The 23,761-nt window shown below is 42.2% G+C and overlaps 1 protein-coding gene and 1 pseudogene across 3 annotated transcripts in view; one reads left to right on the forward strand and one right to left on the reverse strand.

Moving 5' to 3' along the window:
- LOC142845719 (large ribosomal subunit protein uL5-like) overlaps window positions 1-17,723 on the forward strand; it is a 31,930-nt pseudogene extending 14,207 nt beyond the window's left edge.
- The window catches only part of Slc9a9 (solute carrier family 9 member A9), a 546,122-nt gene that overhangs the window by 170,374 nt on the left and 351,987 nt on the right, over window positions 1-23,761 (reverse strand). For all 3 annotated transcript variants that reach the window (XM_075964987.1, XM_075964988.1, XM_075964989.1), the window contains exon 12: window positions 15,923-16,076. In XM_075964987.1, the coding sequence (XP_075821102.1) occupies window positions 15,923-16,076 (154 nt within the window). The remainder of the gene's footprint in view (window positions 1-15,922; window positions 16,077-23,761) is intronic.

The raw sequence follows: 23,761 nt of genomic DNA on the forward strand, positions 1-23,761 counted from the left end.
TAGGCTCACAGGGAGTGGCACTTTTAGAAGCTCTGGCCTTGTTGGACTAGTGTGGCCTTGTTAGAGGAAGTATGGCAGTGGGGCTGGACTTTGAAGTTTCAGAATCTCAAGCCAGCTCTCATGTCACTCTATATTTCTGCTGCATGTCCATCCAGACGTAGAACTCTTGGCTACTTCTCCAGTACCATGTCTGCCTGAATGCCGCCATGCTCTGAACTGTAAGCCACCCCAATTAAACGTTTCCCTGTGTAAGAGTTGCTGTGGTCATAGTGTCCCTTTGCAGCAATAAAACCCTAACTAAGACACACAGCCGGGTAAACTGTGGCTAGCAAATGCTTTATGTGACTTCTGTTTAGAGTGGGATAAAGTTAGCAGCTGTTGATGGTGATTGGGAGCTTCCGAGTCACTGCTTTCTAAGACCCAGAGAAAACAGCCCCACTGAAGCCCCCGATGTTAGAGCATTTGGGAAAAGAAACTACTGGCTTCCTGCTATCTCATTTCAGGGACAGAATATCCTTGTCTGTGTGCATTGCAGAAGAAACTGGGAAGCTGCCTGTAGTCCCTCTCTTGGGCTCAACTTAAGAAGGGGTGCTGTCGCAGGGCAGGCCTTGAAGACTAAAGCTAGGGGTATAATGTCAGTCCCACAAAGTCACAGGCTTTTTTCTCTGAGTCTATGCTTTATCTGTTGCCTGTCACAGTATGGTTGAGGGCTTTAGTTACTTTCCCCATTGCTGCCACAGAACACCTGACCAAAGCAATGGAAGGAAGGATGGGTTTAATTCATTCAGCCTGTAGCTTGAGAGGAAGTCCATCATGGAGGGAAGGCGTGGCGGCAGGAGCGTGAAGCCCATGTCCATATTGCGTCCATAGTCAGGGAGCAGGGGAGGTACTGCCACTACTTAGCTCTCACTTTTCCTTCACTCAGGATCCTGGCCCATGAAACGGCCCTGCCCTTGCCTAGGGCAGCTCTTCCTACCACAGTTACTCTAATGACAAAATTCCTCACAGATATGCTGTCTCGGTTATTTTTCTATCGCTACACTAAAGCTCTAAAAGAAACGTGGGAGGAAAGGGCTTATCTTACAACTCCCAGGTTATGCTCTATCGCTGAGAGAAGTCAAGGTAAGAACTCTGGGCAAGAATGGGGAAGCAGGAACTGAAGCAGCAGCCAGAGAGGAGTGCTGTTTACTGTCTTGCTCCTCCTGGCTTGCTCAGTCTGCTTTCTCATGGACCACCTGCCCAGGGATGGCACAACCCACCTTGGGTTCGGCCCTTCCTAATCAATCTTAATTAAGATTATGCCTAACAGACTTGCTTTTGGGCAATATGATAGAGGCGTTTTCTCAGTTGAGAGTCTCTCTTCTTTAATGATTCTGGTTTGTGTCAAGTTAATATACAGCTAACCAACACACCTACCCAGTGGCCTCTCTCTTAGGTGATTCTAGATGCCATTAAGGTGACGTCACCATTAACCACCACAGTGTGAATGGAGATGGCAGAAGATGAGGGTGAAAACTGGGCATTTGTGATGTAACACTCTATCTGGAGGGGATAAATATCCTGTAAGATGGGCCAGGCTGGAGATGCCAGGCATGGGATGCAATGACTGGTCACAGGGCCTGGGAATGAAGCAGTAAGGCCAGGAGAAGATGTCACAGGTCTGTATCATAAATGTGGCACTTTCCACTTGTCAGCTGTAGCTTTGGTAAAAGGTGATAAATAATCAGAGGGGTCCTAAGGGGATGATGGGGAAATCTAAAAAATGCACCTGTCTAGTAGAAGACACTAAATCTGTAGGAGTCTGGAACTCATCAGAGACTCAAGTGCTAGCAAATGCAACATGGTCAGCATAGAACCCATCAAGATACTCTGTTGCATGAGGAAAACCGGAATCTTCCTGCAGAACACCAAGAAATGAGCTCCTGGAACCAGGACAAAGCTTTAAATTCCTGTTATGCACCCTCAAGAACATGCATTGATGAGGAAGTCCCCTCTGTGTGTTGTGATTGTCATTAATGAATAAAGAAACTGCTTTGGACCTATAGCAGGGCAGAACTTAGCTAGACAGGGAAGATGGAACTGAATGCTGGGAGAAAGAAGGACAGAGTCAAGAGAAGCCATGGAGCTGCCAGAGTCAGACATGCCTAATATTGGCTGGTAGGCCACAACCTCATGGTGATATACAAATGAATAGAAATGGGTTAAATTAAGATATAAGAGTTAACCAATAAAAAGATAGAGCTAATGGGCCAAGCAGTGATTTAATTAATACATTTTCTGTGTGATTATTTTGGGGCTAAGCTTGTTGGCCGGGACCAACAAGTGGGCTTCCTCCCAACAACGCACTAATCTTGGACCAGTATAAACAGGTTGGAAGGGCTGGAGAGGCGCCTGCATAGCTAAGAGGACCTGCTGCTTTCAGAACCCACAGGCTAGCTCAAAACCATCTGTAATTCCAGATCTAGGGGTCCTACATCCTGTCTGGTCTGCTCAGGCACTGGGCATGCATGTGTTGCACAGATATACATACAGGGAAAATACTAATGCACATAAAAATATTTTTAAATGTTAAAAAGGCTTTTCTTGTTAATAGAAACATTGAAAGCAATTAATTTTTAGCAAAACGTACTAAAATTTTAACCATAATTACCTTCATGTGAAATGAACCAGGCAAATACAATTTTTAAATAATATTTTATTTCTAATTTTAGGTAATAAACATTATTTTAGTGTGTACAAAAAATTAACCACTTGATCAAATGCCTGGTATTGACTAATAAAACACAGAATTAAGTTTAGTGTTTTGAATAATAATCTTCAACTCTTTGAGAATCCTATTAAAATGACAAAAGTACTGAATAAAATAGTAGGCTCATGATGAGGGGGAGTTAAAAGGAGAGAAAAGTGGGATTATTTTGATGGCTATGCTAGAATAAGCTGTAACCCACAAGACACAAGGGCAGCAGGCAGAGCAGCCTGAGGGGACAGTAGAAAGCCATGAGCAGTCTGTGGCAGCCACGAGAGTAGCCCACCAGACCCTCCCTGGCACCGCGCTGTGCTCTTGGCACAGAACATGGTTTGTCTGCCCGAGACTCATGCTAACAGGTTACATCTGGGAGGAGAGGGAGGAAAAAGGCTTGAGGTGACAGTGGAGACCCTGATGTCCAGACTAGACTCTGCTGAAAATAAAGGTAACCAGTACCGCTGACAGAGGACAAATGCCAGAGACGGTTACCGTCTCCAAAATGGGTGCAGCTTCATTACTGACTGTATGCTATACAGTGATCCCAGCTCTGAAGAGAGTTGAAAGAAGAAAACAAAGAAAGAAAAAGAAAAAAACATTCTTGGAAACATTCCTCTGGCGTTTTCCCAAACCAGATAGCTGCCCTGAGTACAATGAAACTGTCATTAAGCCATATTTTGCCTTTAATAGGCAGTTCTCCGTCTAAAGCAATTTCCTCAATGGGATGCTAAGTGTAAACCTGAGCACTATTTTTAATAACTCCAGTTAGAATCCCATATTTTGGTTATGCAATTGATCTTTGGGGTAGACATGAAATGGGCATTTTAATGCAATTCCTTGGATTTTACTCTGTAATTTTTCTTAAGCGGTTTCATTTAGATTTAAAATGTGCATTACCAGGTAAAAGGTTATAACAGATGAAAAAAAGAAGACTTAATTTTCTGATGAGAAACTAAAGATTCCAGGGAATTGAATGATGTTGATGAAAGTGCTGCAATCTATCCAAGTCGGGGTCTATGCACTGCTACTGAGCCAAAATGAACGAGAGAAGAGGAGCCCCCGCTGCCTGGGGCTGAGAACTACACCATGTTCCCATTGCTCAGGCACCTCATTGTTCCACACTGTCAGGGCTGGAGATGAACACGGGGCAGAGGCATTAGCACAGAAGGAAGATGGGACCATTGTGTTTATTTCTGGGTGAAGGCAGGGCTGATATCTATCACAAAATGACATGTCTCACAAACAGCAACCAGACGCACATCTTACTAATGTGTGGCACATTATAATAACAAATATTATAGAAAAAGACCGGGACTACAAAAATTATAATGGGAAATTTGATGTACACCTTTTATAATCTGCCCAATTTTGGAAAAACAGATCTATTGATGTGGGGAAGCTGAATGAGTTGTAGCTAACCCAATACATGCATACAGATCATTATTCCTTAAAGCATCAAATACACACTTTCTTCATGCATTGAAAACATGTACCCACTTGTTCTTGGTTACAAAGAAAATGTCATATTTTTAAAGGGAAAATTATGGTGGTGTCACTCAACGTTAGAGCCCTTGCCTAACATGCCCAAGGTCCTGGACTCAATCCCCATCACCGAGAAAAAGCAATTAAGTTTGTCAGGCATGACGCTGCATCCCTGTAACCTCAGCTGACAGATCAGGAGTTCAAGGACAGCCTGGATTACATGAAACTGTCTCCCAAACAAAACAACAAAATCCAAAACATTGAAAAAGTTATTAAAAAGGTAATCATTTGGCAAGAAAGAAACTCTCTCTCTAGGAATCATATGTCAAGGGCTGGAGAGACAGTTCGGTAGGGAACATGGCACTCTATATGCAGGAGAACCTGAGGTTATAGCCCAGAACCTGTGATCAAAAGCCAGGAGTTGTGGCAGATTCTTATAACCCCAGAGCTGGGGAGGAAGAAGCAGGCAGATCCCAGGGGTTCACTGACCAGGTAATGCTGGATGAGCTACTGCCGAATGAAAGACTCAGTCAAAACAAAAATGGCAGAAGATGCTTGAGGGAGAATTCCTGAGGTTGTCTTCCAGTCTCCACACATATGCACATGTGCACACATATAAAAGAATTAGATATCTAGAGCAAATTAAACCGAGTCATCTCAAATATAATAGTTGAATTGAACAAGCTTTGCCAGTGGTGATGCTTAGCTGGGGAGAACAGGATTGTTGGAAAGAAGGTATTTATATGGTACTCAATTATTGCCCAACAGATTGAAAGTAAATTATAGAGTAAAAAATTGTACCTTTGTAACAGGTGTTACTACTGTCCCAAGGGAATGAACTGAGCATCACGACAGTGGACACCCGGATGAAGCATGCGGGGCAAGGCCCCCAAATGCACAGACAAAGCAAGCTATGCACATTATTACACACACAACACCACCAGTGGGCATTCTTGCAAGAAAAAACATACTCAACCTGAATTTTAAGGCTTGACCTAATTTCTAGTTTATAAGAAATACAATACAGGAAAGAATATATTAATTGACACTACAAAAAAAACAAGCCCAGAATGTGGACAAGCATATAAAACAACTGACCTGGTTTCTTCTATAAAAATCAATATGACGGAAAAAAAAGAGTAAGGTCCCAATACAATATATTACCTTGATTAAATCCTGAATTTAAAAACACCTATCAAGCAGTTTCTGCAATAACAAGGAACATTTGAACATCTACTGAAAATAATGCTGTCGTAATGTCTTTTTAGATGTGTGTTTTGGATACTTAATAGAATGTCTTTATCCTTTAGCATTAGGTAAGAAGAATATGTCTGTCCCAATATTCAAACAGAACAGGGAAAAATAGAAAAATAAATATAAAGCATGTAGAAGACAGTCTGTAGCTAAGTGGTGAGTGCTTGCGTAAGATATGTAAAACCCTGGGCTCCATCCCAGTACTACAAAGAGATCCTTTACACAGAGGTATAGTTAGTGTATGTGCACTAACTGTGTGTGTGTGTGTCTGTGGCATATCACGTGTCATAGAGACACTGGAAAGGTGATTAAATACCTGCCTGTGAAATGACTTAGCGTGCTTATGCTCAGTAAGTCTACTTCATTGTTGCTGTCTCCTGAACTCCAGTTCTCTTTTTTCCTGCTTGCTTTCTCAGTTGTTGAGAGTGCTATGAAGTCCTCAGTTCTAAGTGTGGGTTTGTCCATCTCTCTTTTGGGATCTGCCAGACTTGGTGCGTCTTGGAAAGCAATGTGTGCTCATTCTCTGTCGCCATACAATCTGGATAAACTGATCCTTTCATCGTTATATAAGTTCTTCTTTTTTTTAACCTGAGAAATTTTCTTGCTCAGACAATTTTTACGTGCAAGGCCTCATTGGGGGTTTGCATGGCGAAGTTTTTCTAATTACCTTATGTTTAACTAACTGTATCACACTTACATCATTAGTCAAGTATGTGTCTTATGGGCAACACATAGTTGATTCTTAGTTTTTATTCGTTGTGACTATTAATTTTATTTAATTGATACAATAATTGATGTATCTGGATGGTGTTGTAAGTTCTTCTATATATGTGTTGCTTTTATTGGTTTATGAATAAAGAAGCTGCTTGGGCCTGTGATGGTACAGAGTAGAGCTAGGTGGGAATTTCAAGCAGAGATAGAGGAGAAAAGAAGGTGGAGTCAGAGAGATGTCATGTAGCCACCAAAGAAGTAGGATGCCCGCCTGCAAGAACCATACCAGTAAACCATGAGCCTTGTGGTAAAATATAAAATAATAGAAACGGGTTAATTTAAGATGTAAGAGCTAGCCAGAAATATGCTTAAGCTATTGACCAAATAGTATTGCAATTAACATAGTTTCTGTGTGATTATTCCAGGTCTGGGAAGCTGAGAAACGAATGAATGGGTGTAGATAAATTATCTTACCACTTGACTTTTGATTGGAATATTCTTCTTCTATCCTGTTGCTTTCTGAGGGGAGGTGCTGTTGAATTTATTTTGTATTCCATTGTAGTATTAGTTCAAATTTGAAATATACTCTGATTATTTACATAGTTTTGTAATCAGAATAGAAATTAGAATATAAACATGTAATTCTTCATAATCTATTTTAAATGGAATTTTTATCACTTTAAGTAGATCTTAGAAAACTTACTATTTTCTAGACCTTTATACCTATCCACCCTCTCTTTTGAAAATCTGTAATGTTAATTTTTTTCTTTCAGCAATACGTAGGGTTTTTAAGATACCAAAGAAAAAAAAGTCCACATATTATACTGTACTAATGCCTGCTGTTTCTACATCCATCATATCTGCGTTCTTTCCCTTTCCTCCACGATTGGTTCTCTGTCCTCTGAAGGAATTCCTTTTGTGTGTTTATCCAGAATGGGTCTGCTGGTGAACACACACTTTCATTGTTGTTAGAAGGGAAGATCTTAATAACCTTCAAGTTTACCAAGTTCTTCATCTCCCATCTTTTATTTTGCCATTAAGCCAATCCAGTAGATAGTTCACTTTAAGCATTGCTTTTAGGTTCTGAAAGCTTCATTTATTTCCACTTCGCATCTTTATTTTTCTGTTGGTTAAATTTTAGTTTATTTCTGTTGGGTTTGCTATTACTTTTTTGTATGTATGTGTATATGTTTATGTATGTGTATGCATATGTGTATATGTGTGTGCATGTGTGTATCCGTATATATATATATATATATATGTATATGTCTGTGCATATGTATATACTTGTATATGTGTGTGTTTGATTTTACTTCTTGATGCATGGTCATAAAAGCCTTATTTGTGTCATCTTTAGGTTGGCATCTATTGCATTTTTATTTGTGATATATAATTTTATACTTAGTGATTATGGGCTTATCTTGGAGAATTTGAATATTATGTGAAATGATTCGATCAGATTATCTTGTGAAATATTTATTATTTTTTCTATGTCAGGAGCCAATTTCCTCCTAAAATCATTACAGGAACCATCACCCTGGGGAGTCTGCAGAGAACCCCACACCCCTAATTGTGTTAAGAATGGTTCTATTGACAGAGCCTACCCCACACCCAAATTGGCTGTTAATGAGAGCTATCTGTTAGCGGAACCCACCCCACATTCCAAACTATCTAGGGAGCTAGGTGAGCCAGGCCTACTGTGACTTGACCGAAGATAACCTCCTGCCTACGTGACCAACGAGGACCATGTGACCAACGTGAACCACGCGGCAAGAGCCCAGAACCCTGTGCCCATCCCCCCAACTCCTTACCCTATAAAAGGTTGTATCTCGTCCCTAATAAACGGAGGCTCTGACAAACTTTGCATGGCCTTCTTCCTGTCTCCTAGCCCATATCTTCCAGGTAGTGCCTCTCCGTGACCCTGGAATAACTGAACTGCCAGGCGGGCTACTAACCCTAGACTAAGTGGCCCGCCAAGGCAATCGACATTTCTAGGTAGAGGGCACCAGCTCTCACCTGTCTTGTGTTGCCTGTGGTTCCAATCATCAGTTTAGTTTCAAAGCTTTTGCAGTACTATTCATGTCTTACATGTGTGCCGCCCACTGTTCCTTCTGACTTGGGCTCTACTATGTAGCTTGTCTCTTGGTGCTGTAGTGTGATATTTAGGGTTAGCTAAATACACACAGCTCGAGAAAAAGCCCGCAGTTAATGGTAACTTCACAGAGCCACCTGCTTGAGCCTCTTCCGGCACAGTTATCTTCTCATGCTACAAGATTCCTCAAAGCCTTTCACCCGCTCCTGAAGAATTAAAGTCTTCAGGTCTCCTGAAATGCTGGGCATTTCCCATGCCTTCTCCACAACATTGCACCTGCTCTCCAGCATCGTTGGTGAGAGGAGCAGGAGAGAAGTTGCAATGGGACTATTCTCCACAGTTCCTTTTGGGGGAATTTCAAGTATCTTTTCATTTGTTAGTGCCATAGTCACCTGCTGCCTCATGCTTGTCTAAGATCAGGGATTAAAACAAAACAAAACAAAACAAAAAAACAACAACAAAAAAGAACTACAAACCTAGGGACTCTTCCCATGCCTGCCTTTCTCCCTCTTTTCCTCCCTCCTCCTTTCCTTCCTTCCCTACTCTTTTGGCCTACAGTTTTGTGACTTGCCTTTTCTTTAAACCAGAAGCAAAGAATTTCCCTCATGGTTCTTTTTCTTTTCCTTGATGCACAAATTCATTCACTGAACTGCTGTAGGGCCCAAGACAAGAGACTCAAGAATACAGAGGAGGGAAAGGGAACCTCCCTGCTGGCCTGAGAATTGGTTTACTCCCTGAACTGTTACCTTTTGCTTTTACTTTTCTTTCTCTTTTTGTTATTAATTTTTAAAGTTAGGTTATAAAGTAATAGGTTTCATTATATTATTTTCATATACCTGTGAAATATTTTGTTTTTATTCACTCCTCCTTCCTACTGCCCTCCTTTGTCCCCTTCTGGCCTCCTGTTGCCGGGCTCCCTCCTGCTGCCTCCTACTTAAAGTATTTCACTCCCACCTTGTTTCCCTTTCTTTCCCTTCCCTCTCATGATCCTTCTTTCATCACACACACACACACACACACACACACACCAAGAATTTGCAGATGAGATAAAATGTGGGGTTTGTTCTAATTCTGATTTATTTTGCTTAACATAACAAACCCAGTTCCATCCGTTCTCCTGCAAATGCCATGATTTCATTCTTCCTTATGGCAGAATAAAATGTCACCCTGTCGTGTATAACATGTTCTTCTCTATCTGTTCATCTGCTAATGGGCTTCTAGGCTGGACCTACCATTTGCTTTTAGAGTCTTCCATAATTGCTACTTGTACTGGGTCAAGGGCTTTGAGTTGCATTTACCGAGAGACAGGGGGGTGGGCACAGATGCTCTATTTTAGCCAGGACTGGGAGTTTTCCAGTCACCCTTGAATAACAAGTTCCACAAACTGCAGTTAAATCATTTTTGTCAGACTTCATATTTCACGTAAATCTTTGTCTTTTACTTTAAAAAAGGCAACTGTTTTGGCTGGTGCTTTCTAACAGTCAGACACATTGCCTTCCACAGAGTGGAGTGTGGTTGTTTGGTAAACTTACCACACACACATGGGTGAAGCTCACTGATGCTGACATTCAGAGAAAATAAGTAAGAACAGGGCTAGTGGAGTGTGTGACTGGAGGCTATGGCGCTTAAGAATGCAGCTCTGAAACTGGGGAGATTCTGTGTCTGTAAGCACAGCACAGTAAAGCACCAGTTGGTGCTGGGAACATAGGAGCAGCTAACTCATATCACTGGTTACAAACATGCCGTTCCTATAGGTCCGCGGTAGATTGCTATAGTTGGCCCACATCTATAATTAATATGTCAAATTAGATTGATGTTAGCAATAAATACCTAGATTTAGACATCATTATAGAAGAATCTATAGAAAGTAGAAAATAATTTCCAAAAGGGCACAGTGGGTGAGAAACAGAAAGTAGAATTCTATTTCAGGGAGTGAACTGGTTGCCCATGTTTCACGAGGCAAAGTATTTCTCAGGTCTGTTGATTGAGATAACTTGATATAAAATGTGTAAGCTGGTTTAAAATCAATATAAGACATAAACATAAAATATAAATTGATAAAATGGCACAAGTCAGATATTTGAAAAATGCATAAGCAAGGTTTACTATGTGAAGATGGAAATAGGAGCGTATCTAGGAAGACTCTGTTTGAGCTGCTGGACGATTGTAATGGTTTCCGTGAGATTTAAATGAAGTCTATCCTTTTGAATGCATAAGTAGGAGAGTTGTCTCTTAAATTGATGAATATAGTTACAGTACAAAATGAACTAAACTCTCCAGAGACTATTTCTTTCTATTTTCCATGAAAACAAGCTTCCACAAATGAAGCCAATTAATAACACTGTATTTGTGATTATCACAATAAGCAATAAGTATGTGGCTAAGAAAAGGTGCAGAGATATCCTTTGGGTTTACAGAGTATTGGGCATCTGTTGTATGTTTTCATTTCTTGTATGCTTAATACCCAATGCTCCTAAATTCTAAAGCAGTATTATTGCTATCACTCTCATTTTATGGTTAAGAAAACTGAGGAAGTGAGAGGCCGAATTTGGAGCTTTTAGCCCATACTTCTAAGAGATAGAGTCAGGGAACGACTAATTTTCAAACTCTGTTTGCTGTGCACGCATGTATGTGTGCATCACACACATGCGCTATTGTTAAGTGCTGCGGGAACTTCCTCCGCTCCTTCAGCCAATAGCCACTGAGATACCAGTCCATTGGGGCATGGTCTCTCTCTCTTTAAAAAAGCAGCGACTGCTCTCCACTCGCTTTCTTGCTTTCTGCTCTGCTTCGGGCTCCTAGACTCCTTTCTTGATTGCACAGAGGGATTAATCATAATTCCAAACTGGTGTGGGATTGTTTGTGACTTACGCCTTCATCTGGAAGCCCATTCCCCCCAGTCCAGCCCAGACCACCGAAGAGACAACATGTGACTTACCCGGCTGAGAAAGGTACCAAGCCATGAGGCTAGCATAGATAAGAATAATGGGTTAATATAAATTACCAGAGCTAATAAGAAGACTGAGCTAATGGGCCAATCAGTTTTATAACCTATGGAAATCTCTGTGTGATTTTCTTTGGGACTTGCCAGTTGTGGGGTACCAGGTGGGACAGAAACCCCAACAAGCCAGCCCTCATGTTACATACAGTTAAGCATGCTTAGGAACTTTGGTGCTTGGGAGGAAACCAAATAGATAAATAGTAGGAGCACTTATTATAAGCATCCCTTCACTAAATTATTGGTGTTTCCTCACTTCAGTAATACAGGAAACTTTGTGTGTAAGCACTTGTACTTAAACCTGCTACTGTTTATATATAAAATATATGTATATATATCATCCATATATAACATATATATGATATATATATATATACACACATATATCTGGACAGAACTCTCCTTATCTCTGTGTACATTCCAGTGATAACTATTATAGAACTTAGCCAGTGGGCAAAAGTAATAAAGAAAGCATTTTGCATGGCTCTGGGCCAAAACCCAAGAATCAGTTTTAAATATACAACCAAAATACCAAACACCAGAGGAGTCAAGCTATTTAACAGGCATTTCCCTGTAACGGACACAAGTTGGTGCACACAACTTTGTTTCCTAGATTTGAAGAGAGAGTATGGGATGTCTTGGCTTGAATGGGGGAGGGATAATACATTCCTGTAATTCCTTTAATTCTAGGTTGTAGCTGAGGAAGTCAGATTTCCTCCAGGTCAGGCCTGGCTTTGTTGAACTTTAATTGTTGCAAGTCACTGAGAAAGACTGCATGGAGAATCTCTGTTCCAAAAGTGTGCCTGCCCAGTCCTTCCTGGAGCAGAGAATTCCCGCAGGCATTCAGATGAGCTCCCTTCTGCAGGTGGGAGCAGAATGCATTATCTCGGGGCATGGGCTTTCTGTTCAAGGTGTTGGGCTCACAGTTTTCTCAGTCTCGCCATGATGCCACATTGCCAGGGTTTACCCATGCTGAAGGGTAGCTCCAATCATCCCCCCAATGCTAGAGTTTAGAGACACAAAGAGAGAGGTTCTATGCCTAGATTTTATGATCTAATATCGAACACAAAATAGCTCATTACTCAGTCAAAGATGGCTACGATTAGACGTTACCATCATTCTGCCCAGGGTGCTTTGCAGTGTCGTCTGGATGGCAAGTTCTGTGCTACATCTGTAGAAGAAGCTGTGATTCCAGCTGTGATTGAGAAGGCAGGTCCTACATCTGTAACTGGGGAATGTGGCAAAGGCTCACCCTGTGGCCTGGGCCCATTCTTGTACCGTTTGCTGAAAGTCGGCCAGCTCCACACCGTGCCCAACCCTGAACCATGAAAGGCATTACCACCCCAGTTAGTCAAGTAGTACCACTTCCACAGGGCTGGGCCTCTGGACTTTGGTGCTCTTTTGTAAGCACTTGTGAACTTTTAATTGATGTTCCTGTTTACTCGTCTCTGGGCTGGGGGGTGGGGGTATAGGGGGTGGGTTGGGAGTGGGGGTGAAGAGGGTCTTCACAAACTGTGTGGTCATGTACCTCATAGGAGGTTTGAAAACCTGAACTCTAACCAAGGAGAAACTCTTCTTTTCTTTTAGCATCCAAAATAACATGGGAGGAATCCTTTTCCTTTAATATTTAAAAAGAAGCAAATACCCGATTTATTTGAAATTGCTTCCTTAAATATATTTTACTATCAACTTTAAAAGAAATTAAGTTGCTTTAAAAAGTCAAGAACTTCGCCCTGTGGCTAGGACCAGGCTTAAGAGCGAGCTTGCCTCAGAGGTGGAAATCTCTATTTGTGTCTCCAAGACATGACCATTGCTGTTTGAGTCATGTCTATCAAAGAGAAACGGATGGTATTGTTACTCATCGTCACCAACAAAAGCATTTTCCTTTCTCTCCTCCTGTGGATAGTTGTAACTGAATGAAAAGTTCTATCAGAATTGAAAAAGAAAACCTAATTCAAGGGCTTTCCAAATAATTTAAGAGAAGAAAATGTAAAGCTCAAGAAGAGAAGGGCTTGTAAAATACGTAAACAAATCATATTCTAGTGAGGCCGTGGGGCTCGTGTGAGAGCATGCTGGCCTCCTGTCCCTCAGCTTTCGCCACCGGTGTTCTATCCAAGTTGCAGCTTGCCTGCTGTTGTTCTGTGAACAACATGCACACTGGTGAACGGGGCATTGCACAGGGAAGAAGCAGGCCCTGCTAACAGTGCAGTGGATGGGCCGTTGTGAGTTTGAAAGCCGAGATAGATGTGATGGCTTCTTTAACAATGTCAGAAACCAGTAAAGGAGAGTAAAGCCTATGACAAGATCACTATGACATAGTGGAACCCAACCAACATCACAGATCCATGCTTTTGCGTATATACTCCTTTACCATCCTGGCTTTTAAATGTTCTTCTTGCCTTGAATTCCATCTACCAGAGCTAACTTTCTGAATATCTTCCTATATATATCCTCTAATGTTCTCCTTTTGATTTCATCGGATGGGTCCCTGGGGTTTCTGTCCTGATTTCAGGTTTTCAGCTGAGAACACTACCCTTTCCACGTGTCTGAATCCCGTTATTCCCTTTCCCGACATTCGTCGTGGTCCTATCCATGCTCCTCCTCATTCTGTCTGGGTAGTTGACTCACCTGGGCCTTCTCTTTTGGAATCTTCCCCAACTGGGGCAGCTCCATAAGGTGACCCCACACTGTGATCTTAGCAGGGAGAATGACATTGACTTAGGTTGGCCTTCAAGCCCCTCATCCTGGACGCCATGTTTGACATCATCCCCTTCCTTTATCAACCTTGTCACCCGAAGAACTGCTCAAGCCCCTCATCCTGAATGCCATGTTTGACATCATCCCCTTCCTTTATCAACCTTGTCACCTGAAGAACTGCTCAAGCCCCTCATCCTGAATGCCATGTTTGACATCATCCCCTTCCTTTATCAACCTTGTCACCCGAAGAACTGCTTGCGCCAGTCTAAGGATCCACTGTTATCACTGTCTTATCTCTTTCTTCCCACGAACTGGGCATCAGAGGCTATGTGAGTTACGACACCCGTGGGCAGTCAGCTGAGGCCACTGGAAAGACTGGGGAAGAGCTGGCTAACCGAAATATGTTACCAGTTTGGGGACAACTTGAGAATAGTTCCTTACTCATAGAAATCATAGAAAACAAATTATGTTTGATTGCTTTAAGGAAACTTTGATATCTCTTCCTTATGTCCTCCATAAAATATTTTGATAGTGTATTTGGGGCTTCAGTAGGAATTCCCTTTCTTGAAGCTCTGTCGTCTATGCCTTCATTTTTCCATGCAGGGATCCAAACTACTGAATTTTATTTTCCAGAAATCTGAACACACATTGTCTCTCTAATGATTTGCAGGGGATCTGGCACTTGAGAGTTTAATGCAATGTGTGCACTCATCCATAGGAGCCTTCAGGTACCCACCACTGTGAAAGAAATTGCGGGCCACGTTTATATGGCTAGAAAATAATTCAACAAGCATTTCCAAATGCTCTCTGTTCACCTTTAGTCAGAGCGCTTTTGTGTATTTAGTAATGTTCACAGTCGTTCACAGGGTTTTTCCCCTGAAATTTTGTTTAATATGCAGCCACTTGGCCTGGTTTACACATAAACTTTCTTATGCTAAATGTCTGGGGCTTGTTTCTGCTTTTTTTCTTTGCCAAATGGGAAAACTTCTTGCAAATGCATAACAAAAGCATTTGTATTTATTATTAAATTCATTTAAGTTTTCATAAATTATTTTCATTTTTATCATAATCAATGTGCCATACAAAGGTGCCAAAATCGCAGTCCCTGTTAATATGAGTCTTCTTGGAAACTCTTTGTAGTTAGAAGGAGTGTTTCCTATCAGATATGGTAGGTAGGAGTTCATCATAGAGCATAGGTAGGAACTGGGGAGGGTCATGATGACGTGGGGATGTGAGAAATGAAATGTTTGCTTAATCCCTTACCTTCTGGGAAATGAGAATGAGGACCTGGGTCACAGAAAGATTTAAACAAAGACAAGAACACTTTAGGACAGATTTATCCATTTTCCAGACCAGCATTGCCTATCTACTTTTATCCAATTGTCTGCTACCCCTACAATCCAGACTTGTAGCAGCGGGCTGCAGGCACGGCTTAGGAAAGGGTTTCTGATGGGACCTTGGCTTTCTCTTCTGTGAGACAGTGTATAGTTTGTCTCCAGCATCCCCCTTGAGAAACACATGGCTCTCTCACCAAATACATGTTCAGTAATTCAGAAAATTCTCCTGTCTTAAGTGCTAGTGCCAGGAGGAGTTAAAAACAAAGCAAATCTGCCTTCTTGTTGGTTTTGCTGCATTTCCTTTATCAGTCTTCCTAGACTGCGGGTATCTTGAGGATAAGTGTGTATAGTCAGATGGAGGAAATCACAGGTGAAAAAATCTATTTGTAGGACAGCTTGGAAACAGGCATCATTCCAAGACTGTTGAAAAAAGCAGCTCAGTAGATGGTAGGTCATATCGCTTTCCTGGCTAGTGAAGGTCACCAGGACTCTGGGGACAGTTGAGGTACAGATCTACCATTGCACTCCCAACCGAGTAAGCTTTATGAGAAATCAAACCGGCCAGCCACGCTTCTCAGTGATTTGCTCCTTTTAGTAGGGTCACTTACCGGATCTGAAGCCACGTCAGCATGGGGGTGGTTCCTCCTCCAAACACCCAGACAGTGAAGAACACGAGGAGCAGTGTGGTGGTGAACATCATCTGTTTGGGTTGAGATTCTGTGTTGCGGATGGCCAGGGCGAAGGCGATGGCGCCCCGCAAGCCTTACAGAGAAACCGAGAGGAGAAAATTAGTATCAAGACTCATGCTCTTTTCACTATATTTAGCTTCACAATTTGCTAACATAATTTCTTTATTAATTAAAATTTTTATTCAGAGATGATTATAGATTCACATGGAGTTCTGAGAAAAAAAATATACAGAAATACTTTTCCTTAAGTCTCTGCCAGTGATAGCATCTTGTGATGAAACAGCGTGGTATCTTAGCCAGAACACTGACGTCTGTCTACACAGTGAAGACACAGAACATATCTTCCCATCAACTTAGGAGTCTCACTTGCTGTTCTTTTTATAATCTCACCCGCTGTCACACACACACACACACACACACACACACACACACACACACACACACACACACATTCCTTAATCGTGGTTACCAGTAAGTCTGCTCTCAATTCTTTGTCGGTTTACGGTTGTTTTACATCAAAGATGGAATCATTCTGTCACTGTCTGTCCAGTAGAACTCTCCAGGTATTCGCGCTGTTGATTGGACCAGAGGTCTGTTTCCATCCTTGAACCTTCATCCATGGTACGGACGTTTCACGGGTGCTTTGTCTAGTCACCTGCTTGTTAAAGAACATCTATACTTTCCCTAGTTACTAGAGATTAAATGAAGACTGTTCTAGTTGGCATCCAGGTTTGTGTGTGATACATTTTCCTTTCTCGGAGATAATGCTCCAGATTATAGTCAGAGTGGTGTGGTATCTGCTTGCTTCATGTATACAGAAATTGCCATTTTTGCATTCTGACCAGCAACATAAAATCATCTTAATTTCCATCATTTTTGACATATTTGGTGGTGTCATTTTTTTTTTTAGTATAAACTGTTGTGATAGGTAGGGAATGGTAATTTATTATGATTTGAATTTTTTTCTCTGCGTGGCCAAAAGCATTGAATATTTTAATTAGTTACTTTGTTGCCTGTGTACTTCGCTACATGAAATAGCTCTTATGTTTTTTTTCTATTTTTAATTGCATTGCTGGAATTTCTAATTGCTGTGTGCTAAGTTCTTTATACATGGTCCATAACAGGCCTTTGTTAGATGCAATGTTTTGAAAATATTGCCTCCACTCTCTTCCTGTCCTCCATTATGTCGCAAGAACAGGGTGAAAAGAAGAACCCTATGTGGGAATGTCTCATCCGCAAGCTCTGCCTCAACATCTGTGCTGGGGAAAGCGGAGACAGACTAACCCGGGCAGCCAAGGTGTTGGAGCAGCTCACAAGCCTGACTTTTCTAAAGCTAGGTACACCATCAGGTCCTCTGGCATCAGGATAAAGGAGAAGATTGCTGTTCACTGTACTGTCCATGGAATCAAGGCAGAAGAAATTCTGGAGAGGTCTGAAGGTGCGGGAGTATGAGTTACAGAAAATAACTTCTCAGATACTGGAAACTTTGGCTTTGAGATTCAAGAACACATTGACCTGGGCATCAAATATGACCCAAGCATTGGGATCCACCGCCTGGACTTTTGCATGGCGCTGGGTAGGCCAGGTTTCAGCATCGCAGACAAGAAGTATAGGATAGGCTGCACTGGGGTCAAACACATAATCAGCAAAGAGGAAGCCATGCGCTGGTTCCAGCAGAAGTATGATGGGATCATCCTTTCTCGCAAATAAATTTTATCCAAAAGGCTAATAAATTTTTTTTCTCAGAAATGCCAAAAAAAAAGAAAGAAAAAGAAAAAAAAAGAAAATCTTGCCTTCTACTCCATAGCTTCTTTTTCTCATCTTTGAGTTTTTGTAGGACATTTTTTTCCTAGGTTTGATGAAGTGAAACTTGTCAATTTTCAAATAAATTGTACTTTTGAAGTCAATTCTAAGGATCTGCATAAAACTAGTCCCCAAATACTTTTTTCTATAAGTTTAATATTTAAGTTCACAACCATCTGGGGGCAGTCTTCACATCGAGAGGCAGGCTTGGGCTGTGCTTATCTTTTCCTGGTGACATCTACTATTCTCATTTTCTAACCTCTGTCCAGAATCAGCTGCTTGTATTGTGAGTCTGTTTCTGAGTTCTCCATTTATCCTGTTTATCTGTGCCCATTCTTGTAGCATGTACCCTGAGTGCTGTTAAGTACATAGTGGGCCTATAACAATTCTTTCTGACTTTTTGTTTTCAAAACCATAGTTTTCTGGTTTTCTTGCTTTCTTGGAAAGCTTTAGATTTATACTGTATTTATCTACAAAATAAAACCTTCCTTGGTGAACACTTTCTTTCCTAAATTGTGTCAGATAACAAGGAAAACCAGGACTCCTGAAAATGAATAACCAATTAGCCGACACCTCACACATCCTGGAGCGATCGCCGACTTTCACAAACTCTGGGACCGAAACTCATCTATCAGAACCGCTTTTTCTTTGTTTTACTTTTTGTTCTATGGTGAAAAAAATGCTAATTGTACATTTATGAATCTGTATAAGCACAAGAGGTATTACAAAATGAAAGGCCAGACGTCAAAGTGGGGTGATAGTAATAAAAACAGAAATGCAGACTTCGATGGGGAGAAAACACAGTACGAGTAGCCAAGAAGGCAAAGCAGGGGGCTCGGGGTGACCTGAGACTGCTGAGCACTGTGGCAGAAATAACACTGCCGAGCAGGAAGAGAAAGGTTTATCACGGCAGCAAGCAGGAGTTAAAGAGGTGGTGACTCAGCTGTTTTTATAGGAAGGTTTAAAGCAGGGATATAGAATTTCTTTGGTCCAGTTTCTGTATTTTCTGTAGTCTATTCTGTTACTTCTCCAAGGTAGAGGTGAACAAATACCCTTTTTCCCAGAAATATGGCATCAGCGACAGACCAGAAAAATAATCCCATCCAAGACCAGCTTGGTGAACCAGTGAGTTTAACTAGAATTGCTTCCAGACACATGGGGGACCCCTCAACAGTTACATTACTGAAAAGGGGGTGTATGGATGGAGTTTCCCCCTTAGCTCACATTCTCCCTCCTGTGCGCTCCGGCACTCCAGAGCTGTGCAGTTGAGGGGGGACTGCTTGCAGCTGCCTGTGGGTAGGAGCAAGCAGCTGGCATCATAGGGGAGGGTCTAGTGACCTTCCTCACGGTTCCCTTTCTAGGAGGCACTGGAAATGGGTCTGATCTTGTGAGGATGTCATAGAAGTAATCACAGGTGCCTTAGTATCAAGACGGAAACGGCTGTGGTTGTGCCAAAGGACAGATAGCATTTTATAACAGTGTTGGGATTTCAAATTGTTATTTTACATTTCAAATGATTGAAAAAATAACAGATACTGGGTAGGATGAGGAACCTTATAGTCATCCCAGCCCCCCAGACCTTAGATTATAATGCTTCTGTCTTTGTTCTGTCCGTGCTGAGAACATCCAAGAGACAAGTGGTGTGAAAGGAGAGACAGAGGACAAGGCCAGAGAGATTGAACACATTTTGCCTGAAACAAAAAAAAAAGCCTCGAAAAGAGAGCGGAACATGCGCTCTGATTATAAAATACCTCCAAGGGACAATGTAATGGAGGAAGAAAATTATTCTGAATCTCCATGTAGACAAGGAAATGGCCTGAAGAGAGGGACGATAACGTTTGAAGTAGACATTAATAAAAGCGTTCCTTTACATCGGAAGTTCTGAACGCTCAGCACCCCCACCACAGGTGTTCATGCTCTCAGACTCAGGTAGAGAAGCCGGGAGAGCAGCAAGAAGCCCCGGCGCCGGGACAATTTGAATAATGCTCTCTCCAGGATACACAAACAGCATCATTAGTGAATGAGAATGCAAGGAGACAGACTCCTATTATCCGAGGACAGGATTTATGGGTCAAGGTTGTTTAATCACGGTGCAAACCTGGAGACAGAAAGCGATCCTTTCATTTTCTCTTCTCTTCCAACTCATATTGCTCGAGATGTCGGCGAGGCGGCACTGCCCACATGAGGTGGCAGTCGAGGTGTGAGACATTAAACAATGATTAATATTTGTTATTTGTTTCTTGCTATAAATCCTTGCCGTTCTTTGGAGTTTTTATAAGAAATAGTAGAAAAGAGACTACAAATGTAACCATTCTGTATCTTGCCTTCTGCTAACTCATCCGTATTAGATGCCATGGACAAGGTAGAAAGCATCCACTACCCCTCCTAAACATGTTTAATAATGCATGGTTATTCCGCCAAACTAGCGTCACTACGTCCTTAATCAGATTCTAGGTAAGCAGTCCTTAGTTCAAACATGTACTCAAAATAGTGGCAGGTTTGATGTGTAACCCTGGCACGCAGGAGGCTACAGCAAGAGGATATCAACTTTGAAGCCAGTATGGATTGCAACAGTAAAACCCTATGTCAAAACGAAAAACCGAAACCAACCAAATAAAAAATATTTTCCCCAAACCCAACAACAACAACAACAAAATAAAATGAAACAAAGTCCCTCCATTCCCTCCAGATCTTCCAACACTCTCCAGTACACATATACGGAAACATATCTGTCAATCTATATGAAACTTTAATATATGGAATCATATTAAAGCCTATATTCACAGGCTAAGCAATGTAAAGATTTCTGCGGGTGGAGGAGGGACCAGAGAAGCATGACAATGACCTTGTGGCAGGTTGGGAAATGTTTATTATGTCCAAGCTCTAAGACACCGTGAAAGGATGGCTCTGAATGGATGGGCACCTGACAAACTTTAGAGCTGAGGGCATTTGGAGGAGAGACCATCTGTACCTTGCCCTGGTCACACTCGGCCTGCATGGCACTTGCCCCTAGTGAGATGCGAGGGGTTGGGGTGCTGAGCTTGCTGAGTGGATCAAGTGAAGCTGACTCAGAACTTCCGAGAAGCTGAAGCGCTGTTCTGTCCTGCTTGCCCCTCGAGAGTCTAGAAGGTCTCACACATCTAGAGCCTGGGCAAATGTCTAATCAATGGCTGTTCATTGCTTTGATTAATGCACATATATTGATTTCCTCCTATACGGAGTTCTGTGCATACTGACCCCATCTTCTTAACACCATGGATTTAGGCCATGGAGGATTTTAGAATTAAAACAAAAAGTCATTCAGGCTACTGGAAAAAAACTATCAGGCTACTGGAAAATTACCAAGATGTAAAAAAATTGATACTGATCTTGGGGTTTTTCATTGTAGCCAAACACTGCCTTCAAAGAGCATACACAGCTTTGCTGGGGGTCATAGGAAATTCAGAGCACAACAAAGCTTGGATTTGATTTGATTTTCTGAGTACTCGGACCCCTTGGTTCACCTTTCTTTCTTTCTTTTTTTTTTTTTTTTGGTTTTTCGAGACAGGGTTTCTCTGTGGCTTTGGAGCCTGTCCTGGAACTAGCTCTTGTAGACCAGGCTGGCCTCGAACTCACAGAGATCCGCCTGCCTCTGCCTCCCGAGTGCTGGGATTAAAGGCGTGCGCCACCGTCGCCCGGCTTGGTTCACCTTTCTTCTCTTAGTTTTGGTCAGCTAGTCAAAGGAATTCTGTCCTTCTGGGAACTGGTAGACTATAGAATTTTGCTTTAAAAAGATTGACTTTGTGAGGATTTTGACACATTTTATATGCCCACTTGGAAAGTTATCATCATCTTGGGGAATAAAGGAAATACCTGCAATTAAATGTAGTTTCACTTAAAATTGGCCTCGAAGGGCTTCTTATGTTAATTATATTGATGTTCTGCTCATAACAATAGAACACTATTGAGCCAGGGAAAGATTTCCAGCAAGGACCCCTGCTGCAAAAAATGTGCACTTTCCTGTTTATCTTTAAAAAGCAAACGTGAAGCATTTAATCAATTACACAGTTGCAAAGGTGCTACAAATGGGCACAGGTCAGATATATATAGCTGCATTTAAACCACGGCAATATAAATAGCTCTGCAGATATTCTTATTTAAGGTGCAAAGCGGTAATGCAACACGGTAAATATCTCCTGAGCACCCATTATGTGCCTAGCTTTAGCCAAAACAGAGTGGGAGTGAGTAAGGAAGGTTCAGTTTCCCTAAGGCCCTGAGTCCTACAAACACCTTACAAGGTGGAGCAGGAGGGAGGAGGGGAAATAACATTAAAGATGAAAAGTGGGATCTTGGGGGTGGGGTGGGAAGGGGGTAAGGGGAGATGGGGAGAGAAAAGATAGAAGGGAAGGAGGGGGGACTTGGGGAAACAGGAGGATCGGGATAAAGGAAGGTTGGATAGGGGAGCACGGAACCACAATTCTTAGTTAAGGGACCCACTTTAGGGTGGGCAGGAGAATTGACCCTAGAGGGGCTCCCAGGTGCCCAAGCTGAGGTCCCCAGTTAGTTCCTTGGGCAGCTGAGGATAGGGAACCTGAAATGACCCCATCCTAGCGCAATACTGACGAATATCTTGCATATCATCCTAGAACTTTCATCTGGCGATGGATGGAGATAGAGACAGAGACCCACACTGGAGCAATGGACTGAGCTCCCAAGGTCCCAATGAGGAGCAGAAGGAGGGAGAACATGAGCAAAGAAGTCGGGACCACGAGGGGTGCACCCACCCACTGAGACAGTGGAGCTGATCTACTGGGAGCTCACCAAGGCCAGCTGGACTATTACCAAAAAAAGCATGGGATAAAACTGAACTCTCTGATCATGACGAACAATGAGGGCTGATGAGACGCCAAGGACAATGGCATGCAGTTTTGATCCTACGCAATCTGCTGGCTTGGTGGGAGCCTAGCCAGTTTGGATGTTCACCTTCCTAGATATGGACGGAGGGGGGAGGACCTAGGACTTACCACAGGGCAGGGAACCCTGACTGCTCTTTGGACTGGAGAGGGAGGGGGAGACGAGTGGGGGGAAGGGGAGAGGGGTGGGAGGAGGGGGAGAAGAGTGGGAGGAGGGGGAGAAGAGTGGGAGGAGGGGGAGGGAAAGGGGAGGCTGGGAGGAGGTAAAGAAAAAATAATAAAAAATTAAAAAAAAAACCTAAAAAAAATGTTCAATTTAGAGCATTATCTCTATATAAATGAAAAAATTCAAGTCTGTAATTTCTTTAACAACATGACTATTAAATTTCTATGCAATCCAAAAAAAAAAACAATAGTATACACACACACACACACACACACACACACACACACACACACACACACACGTTGGGGGAGAGATTAACACAGATATACATGTATATAGTTTTAAACATAGTTACTTTATTTTTACTTCATGTATGTGGATTTTTGCCCATATGTATGTCTGTGTACCGCACGCATGGCTGGCACCTGTGGAGGCCAGAAGAGGGCATCAAACAACCCGGAACTAGATTTACAGATGGTTGTGGGCCTCCATGTGGGTGCTGGGAATTGACCCTAGGTCCTCTGGAAGAGCAGCTAGTGTTAATAACTATAGAGATATCTCTCCAGTCCCTACATACATATAGTTTTAATGCAGTTAAAATGGTGGATATGTTCCCCCAAGGAACTATAGGTTAGCCCGGTAAGGAACACATACCTGCACGTTGTTGTTCAGAGGGGTTCAAGAGACTCCCCCAAACAACATAGACTATCAAAATTGTTCTCAATTACTTCCTGGAACAGGGAGGCAATACCCCGGTGCTGAGGACGCCACATTTCACTCACAGGATTTGGAAAGACCATCCTAGTATTGACCTGGAGGTTTTGTCCCCGGGGGCCAGCCTTCATAGTGTTGAAAGGTGCCATGCAAGCTACCAAGGGAAAAAAATGTCAACAATCC

The sequence above is a fragment of the Microtus pennsylvanicus genome, chromosome 3 (genome assembly GCF_037038515.1).
Source record: "Microtus pennsylvanicus isolate mMicPen1 chromosome 3, mMicPen1.hap1, whole genome shotgun sequence".
NCBI classification, from domain to species: domain Eukaryota; kingdom Metazoa; phylum Chordata; class Mammalia; order Rodentia; family Cricetidae; genus Microtus; species Microtus pennsylvanicus.